The sequence below is a fragment of the Podarcis liolepis genome (genome assembly GCF_965112155.1).
Source record: "Podarcis liolepis genome assembly, chromosome: 7".
Taxonomy (NCBI): domain Eukaryota; kingdom Metazoa; phylum Chordata; class Lepidosauria; order Squamata; family Lacertidae; genus Podarcis; species Podarcis liolepis.
Genome location: NC_139561.1, coordinates 61,651,573 through 61,665,091, shown reverse-complemented (window position 1 = coordinate 61,665,091; position 13,519 = coordinate 61,651,573). Strand labels below are relative to the sequence as shown.

Below are 13,519 nucleotides of genomic sequence, written 5' to 3'. Positions count from 1 at the left end.
CTGCTGAAAACTTTTCTGTTTCAACAAACCCATTCAGCTGCATATTTTAGGTATACTTTGCTTGAAAGTTTTACTGATTTTATAACTGTTTTCAGTGATTCTATCTGCTTCTAGTTGGTTTGTGTATTTTCGTACTGCTTTGCGTAAAACCAGACTTGCACAACACCGATTGGAGAATTTCTTTGAGAAATCGTTGAATGAATGATGATGATGATGATGATGATTATAAAAAACAATCAACTGTATTACGCTTAATCAACAACCAGCTCGAAGTCGCTTACATAACAGGATAAAATATTCATTAAAAATAACGATAAAAAGAGGCTTTAAAAGCAGATAAAAACCGACCGTTTAAAAAAAGAAAGCGAGGAAGGGAGGGGGAATGTCCCTTCCTAGCGCTGCGTCTCTCACCACTAGGCAAAACTACCACTGAACGCCCCACCCCAGAATGGTCCTCCGCGCTGCCCCTGCGTAAAGTTGGGCGGGCCGGAGAGGCAGGCGGCAGGCTTGGTTGCCGGGACTGGATCGAGGGAGCCGGTGGGCTGGGAAGCGTACATAAGAGGCGCTTGAATCTCCGGGCAGCAGAGCGAGAGAGACGTCCGCCCGCTCCTGCCGCCCCTGCCAGGGACTTTTCCTTTGCGAGGAGCAACGGCTGCCTGCCTGCCTGTCTGCCTGCGAGCGCCAGAGCTGCTGCTCACACCCCCTTCAGGTCCACGAAGCCCGCGCCTTCTCCTGCGCGACTGATTCTTCAGGAGATCAGCCTCTCTGGTATGCCGCCGCCCTTCCCTTCGGCTGCTCCTCTCCGGGTGAAAAGCGATCCAACTTGGCCAGAGCCTGAGCATCACCGGGGCAGGAAGGCGAGGCTGTTCTCCTGTTGAGGCTCCTCTGAACCTGGGAAGCTGGTGGGGTAAGTGTTACACGGCCAGGTGTGAAACGTGGAGTAGGGCAGGGATGGGGAAACGTGTGGGGTACAGGGCTGTAACTCCGTGGGGAGAGCATCTGCTTTGCATGCAGAATGTCTTGGGTTCAACCGCAACCCCGCAGCATCTCTACACAGGGCTGGGGATGTCCCCTGTCTGAAGAGAGCTGCCAGCCAGTGTGTGCAATACTGAGCTAGGTGGACAAAGGTGTGATTTGGTCTATGTTCCTTCGTGGCCCTCCAGACTCCAACTCCCATCATATCTGACTGACCACCCGAAAGTTCTATCACAGAAAAATTGGGGGGGGGGGGAAATGCAGGATAGAATGGAATAAAGAGGATTGGTGTATGGTTTTTTTTAAAAAAGTATTATATGTGAATGTATCATGTGCATGAATGTCCTTGATTTGCTAGGTTGCCAAATGCACAAGTTGGCCTTGGTGCTTCTGCTTACTAGGGTTGCCAACTTACTAAAACCATGCTTACATGCACAGGTGAGAGCAACAATCGAGTGGTCAATTGTTAGGCAATTATAATATAATTGAAGCTGCAAAGGAAAATGCTAAGCATATTTATATCAAGGTTCCAGATCAGAGTGCAACAACATCTGGGTTGCCCATCCCTGGGATCAAGTTCCAGGGTACCTTGCTGAAGCTAAGCAGCTCTGGGTCAATGCCTCGGTGGCTGACCACCTTGGAACCATAGGCATGCCACCTTGGGTTCTGTCATCTAAAAGCTTCCTAAACAACGGTCAGGGTGCAGAAGTCTGTGGATCAAGAAAACCAGGGTGCTGTCACGGTTAGTGTCAGACTGAGGAGAGCTGGGTTCAAATCCTTGCCCAGCCACAAAGATCACTGGTTGGCTTTGGGCCCACCTAGCCTACCTCACAGGATTGTTGTAAGGATTAAAGCTGAAGAGAGCTATGTACACCACTTGAGCTTTTTTGGAAGAAGAGTGGAATAAAAATGCAACGAGTTAGACAGATATCCTGGAGATCTCTTAAAAGATCCATATAAAGAACTTCCTAAGTGAGAAGGAATTTTTTTACTACATATTCTCTCTACCCTCCCCTCCCCCAAGCCTCCCACACATCCAACGCACCTGGGGAAGGAAAGGGGAGGCTGGTGCATCACAAAATAAAGGGTGGGATTCTGGTTTAAGAAACCCTAATTATTCTATTCTAGTTCTATTCTAATTGATGTCGTTTAAGAAGTCCCCAGTGAAAGGGTATTTTGGGGGGGGGGCGGGAGGGGGGCTTGAACATATAAGTGTTCTTTCTCCTTCCCGTGTTTAGTTAGTGAAGAAGAGTTTTGTCTGAGCAGAGGGGAGTGTTCCGATTGCCAGGGAAGGCCCCCAGTCCCGAGTGTTTGTGTGGACTCCCTTATCAGCAATGTGTTTAAATAAAGGTGCACCAGGAAAGGTTATATTTAATAACTGTCTGCGAAATTTAGAACATGCTGCTAATGTTTGTGTTTGGGGTGGGGAACTAGGGTGTGGGTGCCACTCATCCCGTGTCGCTAGGAGGGATGTGGAATTGACTGGAACTGTTGCAGATTGTGTTATGTGTACTGTGTAAACTGTGCCCTTGTAAAGTGGGCACAAAGTTCTCCTGTTTTGCAGTTATGTCTTTTGGAGATCTTTTCCCATCACTACTAAAACAAAAACAAAAACCAAAAACAAAACAAAACAAAAAACCCCCCTCAATTTAAAAAAAAATCCTCTTCCATTTGAAATGCCGCTGGCTCTGGGCTGGAAAACCTCCATAGTTGTACAGTCACATAACAAACACCACAGTTCAAAGGGAGATAAGCCGCACACCAACAGGCACAAGCCCAGATTCCCTGCCTTGCACAAGATGAGAGCCGTTCTTGAACGCTCCACCTCCTCAGATTGATGAGCCGCCCGGTGTGTTTCCGTGGACTTTGCCATCTGAGGTCAGAAGGCGACAGTTAATCAAAATGACGCCCCACTACTTCCTAGCATCTGGAAGAGCAAGGCAGAGGTGTGGGGTGGGGGGAGAGGCCCAGATTCCTTCCTTGCCTTCTGACCTTGAGCCGCCCTCCTCTTGAGATTGCTGCTGCTGAGAGTAGAAAACTTATTGCATTGCTGAAGTCTGAGATCATAGAAGGTGCCTTCTTAATCCCAGGTGGCCATGAGATGGGAGGACACAGGGGAGATGCCAGAGAAGGAATAAGAATGGGGCAGAGGCCGTCTTCCTCTTCTGGGGCTAGGGGGCACAGCAGACACCAGCACCCAGTCTTTCTAACATGAGAGGTGAGGGGGCTCATCCTTCCTCCAATTTCTTTTTTGAGAAACTTTGAACTTCAATCACAGTTCAGAAACAGTTCCTTTGGAGTTCTAGCTTCATATTCCAAATGTATCATTGGCAACAGGTATCTTGAGGGGAAAAAAACCCTTATCAGATTACCCCTAGAAATTCATTAAATCTGAATTAAATTGGAGGCGGGGGGGGGGGCTGGAATTCAGGCTGGCATCATGTTTTGAGGATGGTGTAAAAATGAGGTGTCTCTGTCCTGCAGTAAAAGCCAGCCTGGAAGAACGCCCAGTGCTCTCCCCTCCTCATTTGATCGGCTGCTTTCAGCTGCTCAGTTCACGAGTTCAAGGCTGTACCCTTTTGCTTTCTTTTTCCATCCTGAAGGCAGCGTAAACAGGAAAATGTCCCGAGTTACATTCCTGGCTTGGAAAGCCTGGGCTCAGGGAAAATGGCTGGGACAGATATATCAGAGGATGTAAGAGACACGATTACTGTACTCTGGCTGAGCCAGCCCTGTGTTCCTGGATACCTGAAGGTCAAGCTGAACACCATCTTCCAGCGAGGGAAGCCCAGAGCATGCTGCTGAGACCCGTGGGATTTCTTCTCTCGAGCTGCCAGCTGAATAGGAGGATCCTATTGGGGCAAAACATTTGAATGTTGAACACTGCCCGCCCTCCCCTGCAAAATTGCTCCCTGCACATTCCTGCATGTTTCATGGAGGGGATTGACTGTCAGGCCAGGCAGGGTGCAGAGCAGCCCAAGGGAGACCATCAATGGGAAGGGCTGCTGGTGCCTGCTGTGTGTCTGCCTTCAGGGGCACAATTGTGACTACACTTTGGGGTGCTCTTTGGAGGATTTGGGTCAGAGTTCCAGAAACTCTGTTCTGCTGGGGGGAAGTATTGTCCTTGATGTTATTGCACTGAACAGGTTACTTTAATTTTTTACGTTGTGTTTTTGTTTTGTATTGTAAATCACTTTGAGCATCATTTTACAGGGTGCATAAGTTGGTATGTATCCAACCAAGCTCCACATAGTGTAAAAGGAAGATCGATTCCTCTGTGTGATTCTCCATCTTTTTATTGTTCTCCAGGACCTGCAGATCCCAGAAGATCAAGCAGAAGAATGAAGGCCTTCTGGACTCTCTTGGCCGTAGTGCTGTTGGCAGAAGAGGCCCTTGCTCTCCGGGCATCTCGTACACGGAGGGAGCTGGCCCCAGGATTGCATGAACGGGGGATCCGGGACGCAGGAGGTTCTTACTGCGAACGCCGTAATGCTTGCTGCCCTGGGAGGGATGATGGCTGCACAGTGCCATACCTGGACACCATCTGCTACTGCGACCTCTTCTGCAACCGCACTGTCTCTGACTGCTGCCCCGATTTCTGGGAGTACTGTTTGGGCATCGAACCTCCATTTGCTGTGCAGAAAGGTAGGTTACTTGCGGGTGGATTGCCTGATCGGTGGGTAGATATATATAACAATGGAGGTGAGTCTGAGGGGAGAGGAGGGGGGTACAGATGTGGGCTGCTTTGCAGACTTTGTTCACACTGCTTGGGGTGCTGATGGTCCAAGTCACCTGGAGGGCACAGGGTTGAGAAAAGTTGTTTAGAAGGTTAGATGTTTTGAGATAGGTGTTTGTGACTTGGTCAGATAAGGGTCTGTGGGCATAAGTGGCTGTGTGTGCTGGACAATTATGAATGGTTGCATTTGTGTGTGTTTTCGTTTTCTCTTCCTCTGTGTTAATACTATAGATTGTAGAAACAGATCAGCAGGAAAGTCACAGCAGGCAGGCTGTTGGTTCCTAGCACTACCCAAGATTGCTTAAAGAAATAAGCACATGGATAGAATGATGCCTATTGGAGGGGTGCCAAAGTTTAGGGGCATGGCGATAGACTCTCCTGCCCAGTTCATCACTAAACGTATCCAAACCATGCCCAGTAGTTGTAGATGAGACAGGCTGAGTTCATGCTACTCTTCTGATCCTTCCTCCCCAAACTGGATTTCCTGCAATCTGAAAAAAATGCTGCAGAAAACAGAGCACAGGGGAAACACAGGCTGGCAGTGCTTTGATAATGACATTGTGTAGATGCCTTGTAAAAAAATGATGAAGAAAGAACAACAATTCTATGGTAAATGTCTGTTGTGGAAGCCGGCATAGAAAGCAGCACTTCTTGCAACCTGCATTTAATTTGCGGAACTCACTGCCACAAGATGTAGTAATGACTTTTTTACTTTGGGTGACTTTAATATGGAATTAGAGACAAATTCCTGGAAGGGGATAAGCCACATTCATCAACCAAATGCCCTCCAGATATTTTGGTCCACAGCTCTCTTCAGGCTCCACCAGCACCACCACATTGGGGAAGATAGCCAGAGAAGAGGCCGTGCATTTTGGAGTGCCCAATGTTGGTGCCAAATCATCATGATCATCATCATGATCATCACCCTACCTTTTCCCCAGACTGGGACACAAGGAGGCTTACAGATAAAATAATTAGGATGCTGTTGTTGTAATGTTACACTGGGGACTTGGATTGATCTGAGAAAGACCAACCTTATGATTAAATGTGTGGATATTTATTATTATTGGGATTCTCCCATTCCCCCCACTCCACATGCTGAAGACGTCAGTGTTTGGGTCCTTAAATCTGCCTCTACTAGATGTGTCATGCAAATATGCCCTTGGCACAATCGCAGTCCCCAGAGTCCCAGTAGGGATACTTCCGCAGCAGCTGCAAAATCCCCTTGACCCCCTTTAAGGAAAATGTGATTTCCCCTTCCATCCTTGCTTAAAAACAATAGGCGCCTTTCTCTTGAGCGTCTCATAGAAGGGCTGCTGGTGGGGAATGCCTTCAGCTTCCCTCAGGGCTCTGGCTTCCCTCTGAAATAAGACGTTTAACCCCATCAAAGCTGAATCCAAAGGGGAAATATAAATTTTCATTTTGGGCTAAATTTTCTCCCTGCCCCAAGCAGTTAATTTCTAAAAAGAGCAGTGCTAAACCCTAGCTGGGAAACCAATTCCACACTCTCAGGTTTTGGTGTGCATGGACTATTTCACCCTTCCACCCCCAGTGGTGGGAAAAAAGCACTTTGGGCATACTCAGATAAATTGTCATGTTTATTGCTATTTTTCACATTGGGAGGTACCTTATCCTGAGACGTAGGAGGCAACCTAATGCTGAGCCAGATCATTGGTCCATCTAGCTCAGCCTCATCCTCATTGACTGGCAATGGCTGTCAGGGTTATAGACCAGGGACATCCCCAGCTCTCCCTAAAGTGAATCATAATTATAATAATAAATGATTTGCAAACCAGATGTCCTGCCTTCTGGTCATTGACCCCTCTAGTGCAGTACTGCCTACACTGAGAGCTAGCCATTCTCCAGGGCATTGGGGATGCTGCTGAGTTCATGGCAGAGACAACCTTCTCAAAGGAGGCTTCCTGACTTGCAAGCTGGTCAGGAACACCACCTTCTGTTACTGCCGCAAGATCATGTCTTATCACAGTCACATTGTTCCACCTCCACTGTCAGCGGCAGCATGCCTCTGAATACCAGTTTCTGGAAGTTGCAGGTGCAGCGAGGTGCTGCTGTTCTCAGGTCTTGCTTGCAGGCTCCTTGTAGGCATCTGATTGGCAACTGTGAGAAGAGGTCCTTGGCCCGGTCCACCAGGGCTCTTTGTATATTCTTATGTTTCTGTACATTACTGCCAACAGGTAACACATATCTTATTGAAACTGACTTCTCAGAAGGCAGAGGGATAACTGTACAGGAGTTTCAGGATTCACGGAGCAGAATTACATGCCTGAAACCTGCCGCTTGCCCCTCCCTACACAACTAAGAAAGTTCTGTACATTCTGGACTTCAATGGGCCACTAGCAGGCTCTTCCTGTCTTCTTAAGAGCTAGGGTTTGCCCCTCCCTTCACATTTTCCAAGCCCGACTTGGAAAATGGCATTTGAAACATGCTCCAGCCTTGAATTAATCAAACTTTGACCCTGAGCTCTAGATCCAAACCCTCAGCGCAGGAGTGCGAACTCTACTGAACACAGTGAGATTTTATACAGTTCAACCTTTGCGAGCTTCAACCAGCCTTTTGTACTCTGGAAAGGTTAAAAGGGTAGAATTTATCCCATACTTTCCATGTACATTTATGGAGGAAGAGAAGCTTCTAAACAGTAAGTTATTGTTGCTCCAGAACCAGGGAGTGGTACGTAATTAAGCCAGGCTACATCAGTGTGTTGGTTCCCCCAGCATGCCTTACAATATTTTAGTGAGAAATTACAAGAAATGTGCTACAGGGTTTAGCTCAGATGATAAAGCCCTGAAGGCTTAATGATGTCTTTTGTAATATTTGATGTGCTTACAGTATACAATCAGAGCATGGCTGGCGTTAATAGATGCCCATAAACACCAGCAGCTACACCCAAGCAGTGCTCTCAGCTCTTTCTCTTTCTTCTCTATCTGATTTTAGCTGGTTTGAAACTGCGCAACTGGTTCCCAAACCATTTCTCTGCTGCCCCTCCCACTAGCTGGAGCAGAGTCTTGCCTTCCCAAACTCTGCTGGGGGTTGTATTCCAAAAGCTGGAGAGAGATTCCCAGCAATCAGGAGTCTCTCCCCCACTGCTGGTTCCTATTGATTATGGCTGGTGTGTGTGTGTGTGTGTGTGTGTGTGTGTACACATACATACATACATACATACATACATACATACATACATACTGCTTTTTGGCCCAAATGCCCCCAAAGTGATGGAAAAAATAGAAAAGAAAAATACAATAAAGTATGATAAATTCAAATACAAGTGTACAATAAATATAATGCAATATAAGCATGACACCTGGGCTTTTAGTACAAGCAATCGGCCTAACTAAATATTGCTTTCCCAGCATCCACAGCAGTAAACAGTTGTACAGAATACTTCACTGAATCCTGATATTGGGCGGTTGAGCCCCTCTACCAAAATGTAAGCCTTCTTGCTATCTATATGGATCCATAGGCACTCAGTTTCCCATCCCAGTTTTCTCCTTGTTCCCTTTTTTCCAGCCTGCATTCGTAATGGACACAAGTTCCCAACAGGCTCAACCTACAGAGATAACTGCAACTTCTGGTAAGTTGGGCTCTTTGATCACAGAAGCATTTTTTTCAGTCAAAGTCTCACTGCCAAAGGTTCCCTTCAGGCCGTCAGCATTTGGCAGAAGGAATCTGAGCACATGCTAGAGCTTTCAGTTTGCACTGCTTAACAGATCTGCAAAACAAAAAATCAGCTTTAGAAACTTGCATGGACTTTTGCAGTTAGGAAAGTGACAGGGAAATGCGTTGAAATAAGCTGGAAGAATGAAGATGCTTGATTATGCTTTTGTATTTGTTGGAAGCCGCCCAGAGTGGCTGGGGCAACACAGTCAGAAGGGCCTGATGCAAATAAAACAACAACTATTATTATTATTATTATTATTATTATTATTATTATTATTATTATTATTATTATTTAGTGTTAACACAATGCACACAGAGCATGGTTAAGCTATGTAACTCACTCCCCCAGGAGACAGTGATAGCCACTAACTAGGATGGCTTTAAAAGAGAATTAGACAAATTCATGGAGGAGAAAGCTATTAGTGGCTATTAGCCTCTGTCTGCATGGTTGGAGGCAGTAATGCTTCTGAATACCAGTTCCTGAGAGTCAGAAGTGGGGAGAGTGCTGTTGTGCTCAGATCCTGTTTCTAGGCTTCCCATGGGCATCTTGTTGGCCGCTCCAAGAATAGGATCCTGAACTAGGTGGGCCACTGGCCTGATCTAGCAGACTCTTTTTTCCTTTTGTTCTTATGTTCACCATGGCATTGAGAACATGGTGCTGGACTCGATGCGCCTTTGACCAGATCCAGCAACAAAGCTTTCCTTGTGGTCCGAAAGGCAAAGGGAAGATGAGGGTTAAACAGAGAGTCCCGACTGAGCTCCAGTTAACTGCACAGCAGGCCCTGGCAGGATGCAGACTCTAAGGGGAGAGTGTTGCTGCCAGGCAGGTCCGTAAAAGGACAAAACCTTTTCTGCCTTCAGGATGGGGAAGGGGGTGGGGGAAAGGATTGTTGTTGCTTTTTAAAGTGCCTTTTGGCCGAGAGAAAATGCCAAGCGTTCTATGAAGCATAGCTAATGTTGGAATTGGCTCCTCGTCAGCAAGGCCACCGTGTTTCCTGAAGGCTTCGTGGAAAGGATTAGGGCACCTTGTGCTAGCAATGTGTTTGCAGAAGGCCTGGCCATAGACCATGTGCAGTGGGAGCTTGATCTAAGAGCGCACGCATGCACACACACACACACACACACACACACACACACACACACAGGTTTTGGGTGCCTTATACCAAGTCAGACCATTGTGTCCATCCAACTCAACTGTCTAACAGTGGCTTTCCAGGATTTCAGAGTGGTTTCCCCCAGCTCTACCTGCAGATCCTGGGAATTTAACCTGGGACATTCTGCATTCAAAGCAGATGTCCTGCCACAGAGCTACAGCCCTTCTACTTCCAGCATCCTCAGAATCTCAAGCTTTCTTTAATAAAGGAGCCAGTTCCAATAAGTAAATAAAGCTCTTAGCTCTAGTCAGATCTCACTTGGAGCTCTGTGTCTTTTTGCACTTTGAATTTGGATGTAGACATGCTGGAGCAACTTCAAAGGCGGCAGCAAAGAGGGCCAAGATGATGGGGGGAAAGTCTTGTGTGGGAAGGTAGAAGGCAAGGCTGTAGTCAAATGACAGAGCATCTACTTTGCCTGCAAAGTGTCCCAGATTCAACCCCTGGTGTCTCTAGGCAGGGCTGAGAATATCCTCTATCTAAAACCCTGGAGAGTCACTGCCACTCCGTGAAGGCAACACTGAGCTAGATGTTCTGACTCAGTTTAAGGCAGCTTCCTAGGTTCCTATAGAAGTCAGAACTGCCTCTGTTATATCTGTGCTGTGGTCCATCCTGGCTCATCACTTATCTCCTTTGTACTGTTATGAATTTGATCCTCAGGTGATCTGCACCTGGTTCCACAAAGCTCAGAGCTCACTAGTCCTTTGTAACAAACATGAAGAATTTCGTACTGCTCACTGATGAGCTGCTCAGTTTAAGCTGCAAGGTGGTTTGCCAGGAGAGACCTTGGTGGGTGCTATGGCACCTTCACGCAATGCATTGGCAAGCTCTGGTGTAAAGCAGGTTGGTGGCGAGGTTGAAGTTGCTTGGGCACACCAGAAGGAGTGTGTTGGATTGGCTCTGCCAATGGGCCTGCAGAGCCCCAATGGCATCGCCATTCTGCCCAAGCTCACTGCATTCAGGTAAGTGTCAGCAAACCTGGTGTCAGGAGGGCGGCTCTACACCACCTCGCAGGCCACTGCTGGATCTAGACTTCTGGAAGTATCTCCCTTTGGCTACTAGCTCACCACCCTTCCATAGCTTCATATATCTAACATTTCCCATGTCTTCTCTTCTCAGCACTTGCGAAGGAAATGGGCGATGGTCCTGTGAAAACCACGCTTGCCTCATCAATGGGGATATGATAGATGCCATCAACAGAGGGAATTATGGGTAAGAAGAAGAACCTCAATTTGACAAATCAAGCAGGCTGCTAGGGAGGAGGGGTCCAACAAAAGTTGGTGGTCTCCATTCCAAGGGAAGTGTAGCAGTGGTGAGGAGTGGAGCCACATATCCACCATTTTGCAGCTTGTTGTCAAAGCTGTGGGCAGGAAGGAATAAGCCTAAAGAAAAAGCTGCCATTGCTCCAGCCTTGACCTCAGTGTCATAAAATGATAGGTTGGCTGGAACTGGAGATGTTGTAGCACTAGCTGAGGACCTGGAACAAGTTCCTGATACTGCACCTGAGGCGAGTGGCCCAGGGGTCTGTGGAACCAAAGCTAGGACCCTCATGGATATTGTCCCCCAAGCTCACCTGAAGAGTTAACGCAATCCTGATTTAAGGCAGATCCTGATTTAAGGCAGCTAGTAGACTTGAACCTCTTGAAAAATGGTACCTCTAGAAAAATTGTGATTCATTGGTTTCATGCTTCAGTTTTCTTTTGAAGTTCCTTTGTTCAAGAACAAGATTCATGGCAGAGTGTCCAAGTACACTGAAATGCTCCCCCACAGTTGTTGGGGGGTTTTTTGTTGTTGTTTTTTAAAAATGCTATTTCAAGTGTCAAGTTTATGTCCGTTAATGCTTTTTGCACAGAGGTCGTTCTGTTGGTCTTATGTAGGATGCAGAAAGGCATCACTGGCAAACAAGAGACTGTCATTGTGTAAGATGAGCTGGTCAGTGTTCCCTTGACATTCTGGCTGCCATTATTAGGATCTGTAGTAGTATTGCCTGAGGAGCTGTAGAGACAGGATTGGAACCTGTGTCTGTTGCAAGATCTGGTCCCTGTGTTTATGTCTGTGGCCTATTATTCTTGGTGAGGAGCTGTGCTAGCTTGAGGATGTGCCTCTAAGTAAGACCTACCACCCAAGGCCAGTGAGAGGGAGGTACCCTTGTCCAGGATGGGCTGTAGCTCCTTGGAGTGGATTTAGCTGGGAACTACAAGTAACAACAAGCTGTGTTATCTAGGCCTGTTGTATAATAAGTCCTTTCTGGGTACCTGTCTGGCTTTGCTGATCTGCATTTTCACTTTGTGGTGTGTGTGTGTGTACTGTACTGATTTATTTAGCAACATTTATATACAGCTTGATTGCAATAAAATCTCCAAGTGTTTGTAGTCTAATAAGGACTTCCAGTTGTGAGTCTCTACCCACTGGGTTAAAACAGATGTGGTTGTATCACAGAGCTTGATGGCAGAGTGCAGACAGTGGTTTTTTGTTGTCTGTTCTGGGTAGAAACTGGAAACTTATAAGATACATGTGGTGGTCAGTATATATCTGACATAAAGTGGTGCTTATATGCCCATTATGTAATGGCACAGTAGTGTTCAGAAAGCTGCATACCTCAGTATTCAGCTGAGCATACCAATGCCTCCATTTTGTTTCTCAGTGGTCCTGTTTGACTCCAGTTCTGTTGGACACCATGTTCAGAATTAGAACTGATTATTATTGTTTTATATTACATTCCAGTTCTTCAAAACGCCACAGCAATCAATTAGTTTCTTTGCGAATTGGGGGGTTCTCACCCTTCCTGGGCAGACTGAGCAGGCAGAGTCTCCCTTTAAATTGCATGCCAGTTCTGAGTCAAGGAAGAATGCCAAGAGGAAAGGGAGCTGGCTTGTCATATATCCAAGAACTATGAAATGGTGGTGTTTTCTTACCAAGGTAGCTGGTTAGTTCTGAATGCTGGCACCCTCTCTAATGGATCTCTCAGGGTCTCCCTGAGCAAAGGTTCATCTTCTCAATGGAGTCTCTTCCATCTTTCTTTAGCTGGAGAGCCTCCAACTACAGCCAGTTCTGGGGCATGACGCTAGAGGAGGGCATCCAGTATCGCCTTGGCACCATCAAACCCCCCACTGCTGTCATGAACATGAATGAACTCCATGTAAGTCTCGCTTGGTGGATGATCCAGAAAGGCTCGTTCTGCGCTTCTTCAGTCCAAAGCATGGGAGTTTTCTTGCTCTGCACTTCTGAGCACAGGACAGTGTAAAATTAAATACAAAAGAACATGTGCATAATTTTCCCAGTTGTGTCAGAAGGGACAAGGGACTGATTTCAGGCACGTAGCTTTTAGAGCTCTGAAACTCACACCCAGTTACCCCTCTGACTTCTGAGAGGTCAGTTTCAAGCCTGTTTTTGTTACCTGTTGACAGTAATTTAAAAAAGGGGGGGAAGAAAACATGGAGTGTCTACTGGATCAGGCCAAAAGCCCATCTAGTCAGGCATCCAGTCCTTACAGTGGCAGTAATGAGGATGGCCTGGAACGCTGAGCTCTAAATCAGGAAGGCTTACAATCAGTGCTATTTTCCTAGGGCAAGAGGTGCCGGAACTCACCATGAACGCCTCCCTTGTTCACTTATAAGGACAATGGTGCCCACCTGAGAGGTGCCAGAACTGAGTTCTGGTGAGTTCCAGCTGGAAAAAGGCCCTGCTTACAATCTACAACAATGTAAGAGGGAGGTCACTTACACTTTTTTGTGGGGAAAAGAGGGAAGATTTGTTAAGAGAAGGGTTTGATTTGATTTATTGTATTTCTATGTCGCTTTTCATTCAAATGAATCCCAAACCAGTTTACAAACAACAAATAACACTAACACAATAGAACATAATAGAACATTACAAATTCACCATCAATCATACAATCTACAAAACAATCCTGAGACTTCAGGGGCCCTGGAGATGTTTGCAAACAAACTCAGCTGCTTCAGCAATTTCAGTCCTGGGGATG

General features: G+C 46.6%; 1 protein-coding gene across 3 annotated transcripts in view; it reads left to right on the top strand.

Moving 5' to 3' along the window:
- The first annotated feature begins 350 nt into the window (after positions 1 to 350).
- TINAGL1 (tubulointerstitial nephritis antigen like 1) overlaps positions 351 to 13,519 on the top strand; it is a 115,686-nt gene continuing 102,517 nt past the window's right edge. Inside the window, exons 1-5 of one of the 3 annotated variants that reach the window (XM_083511632.1) lie at positions 351 to 907; positions 4,285 to 4,620; positions 8,237 to 8,300; positions 10,657 to 10,749; positions 12,562 to 12,676. In XM_083511632.1, the coding sequence (XP_083367758.1) occupies positions 4,317 to 4,620; positions 8,237 to 8,300; positions 10,657 to 10,749; positions 12,562 to 12,676 (576 nt within the window). In that variant the 5' untranslated portion in view covers positions 351 to 907; positions 4,285 to 4,316. Of the gene's footprint in view, positions 908 to 3,590; positions 3,993 to 4,284; positions 4,621 to 8,236; positions 8,301 to 10,656; positions 10,750 to 12,561; positions 12,677 to 13,519 lie in introns of those variants that run through there. The other 2 variants (XM_083511634.1, XM_083511633.1) reach the window with 2 other exon arrangements.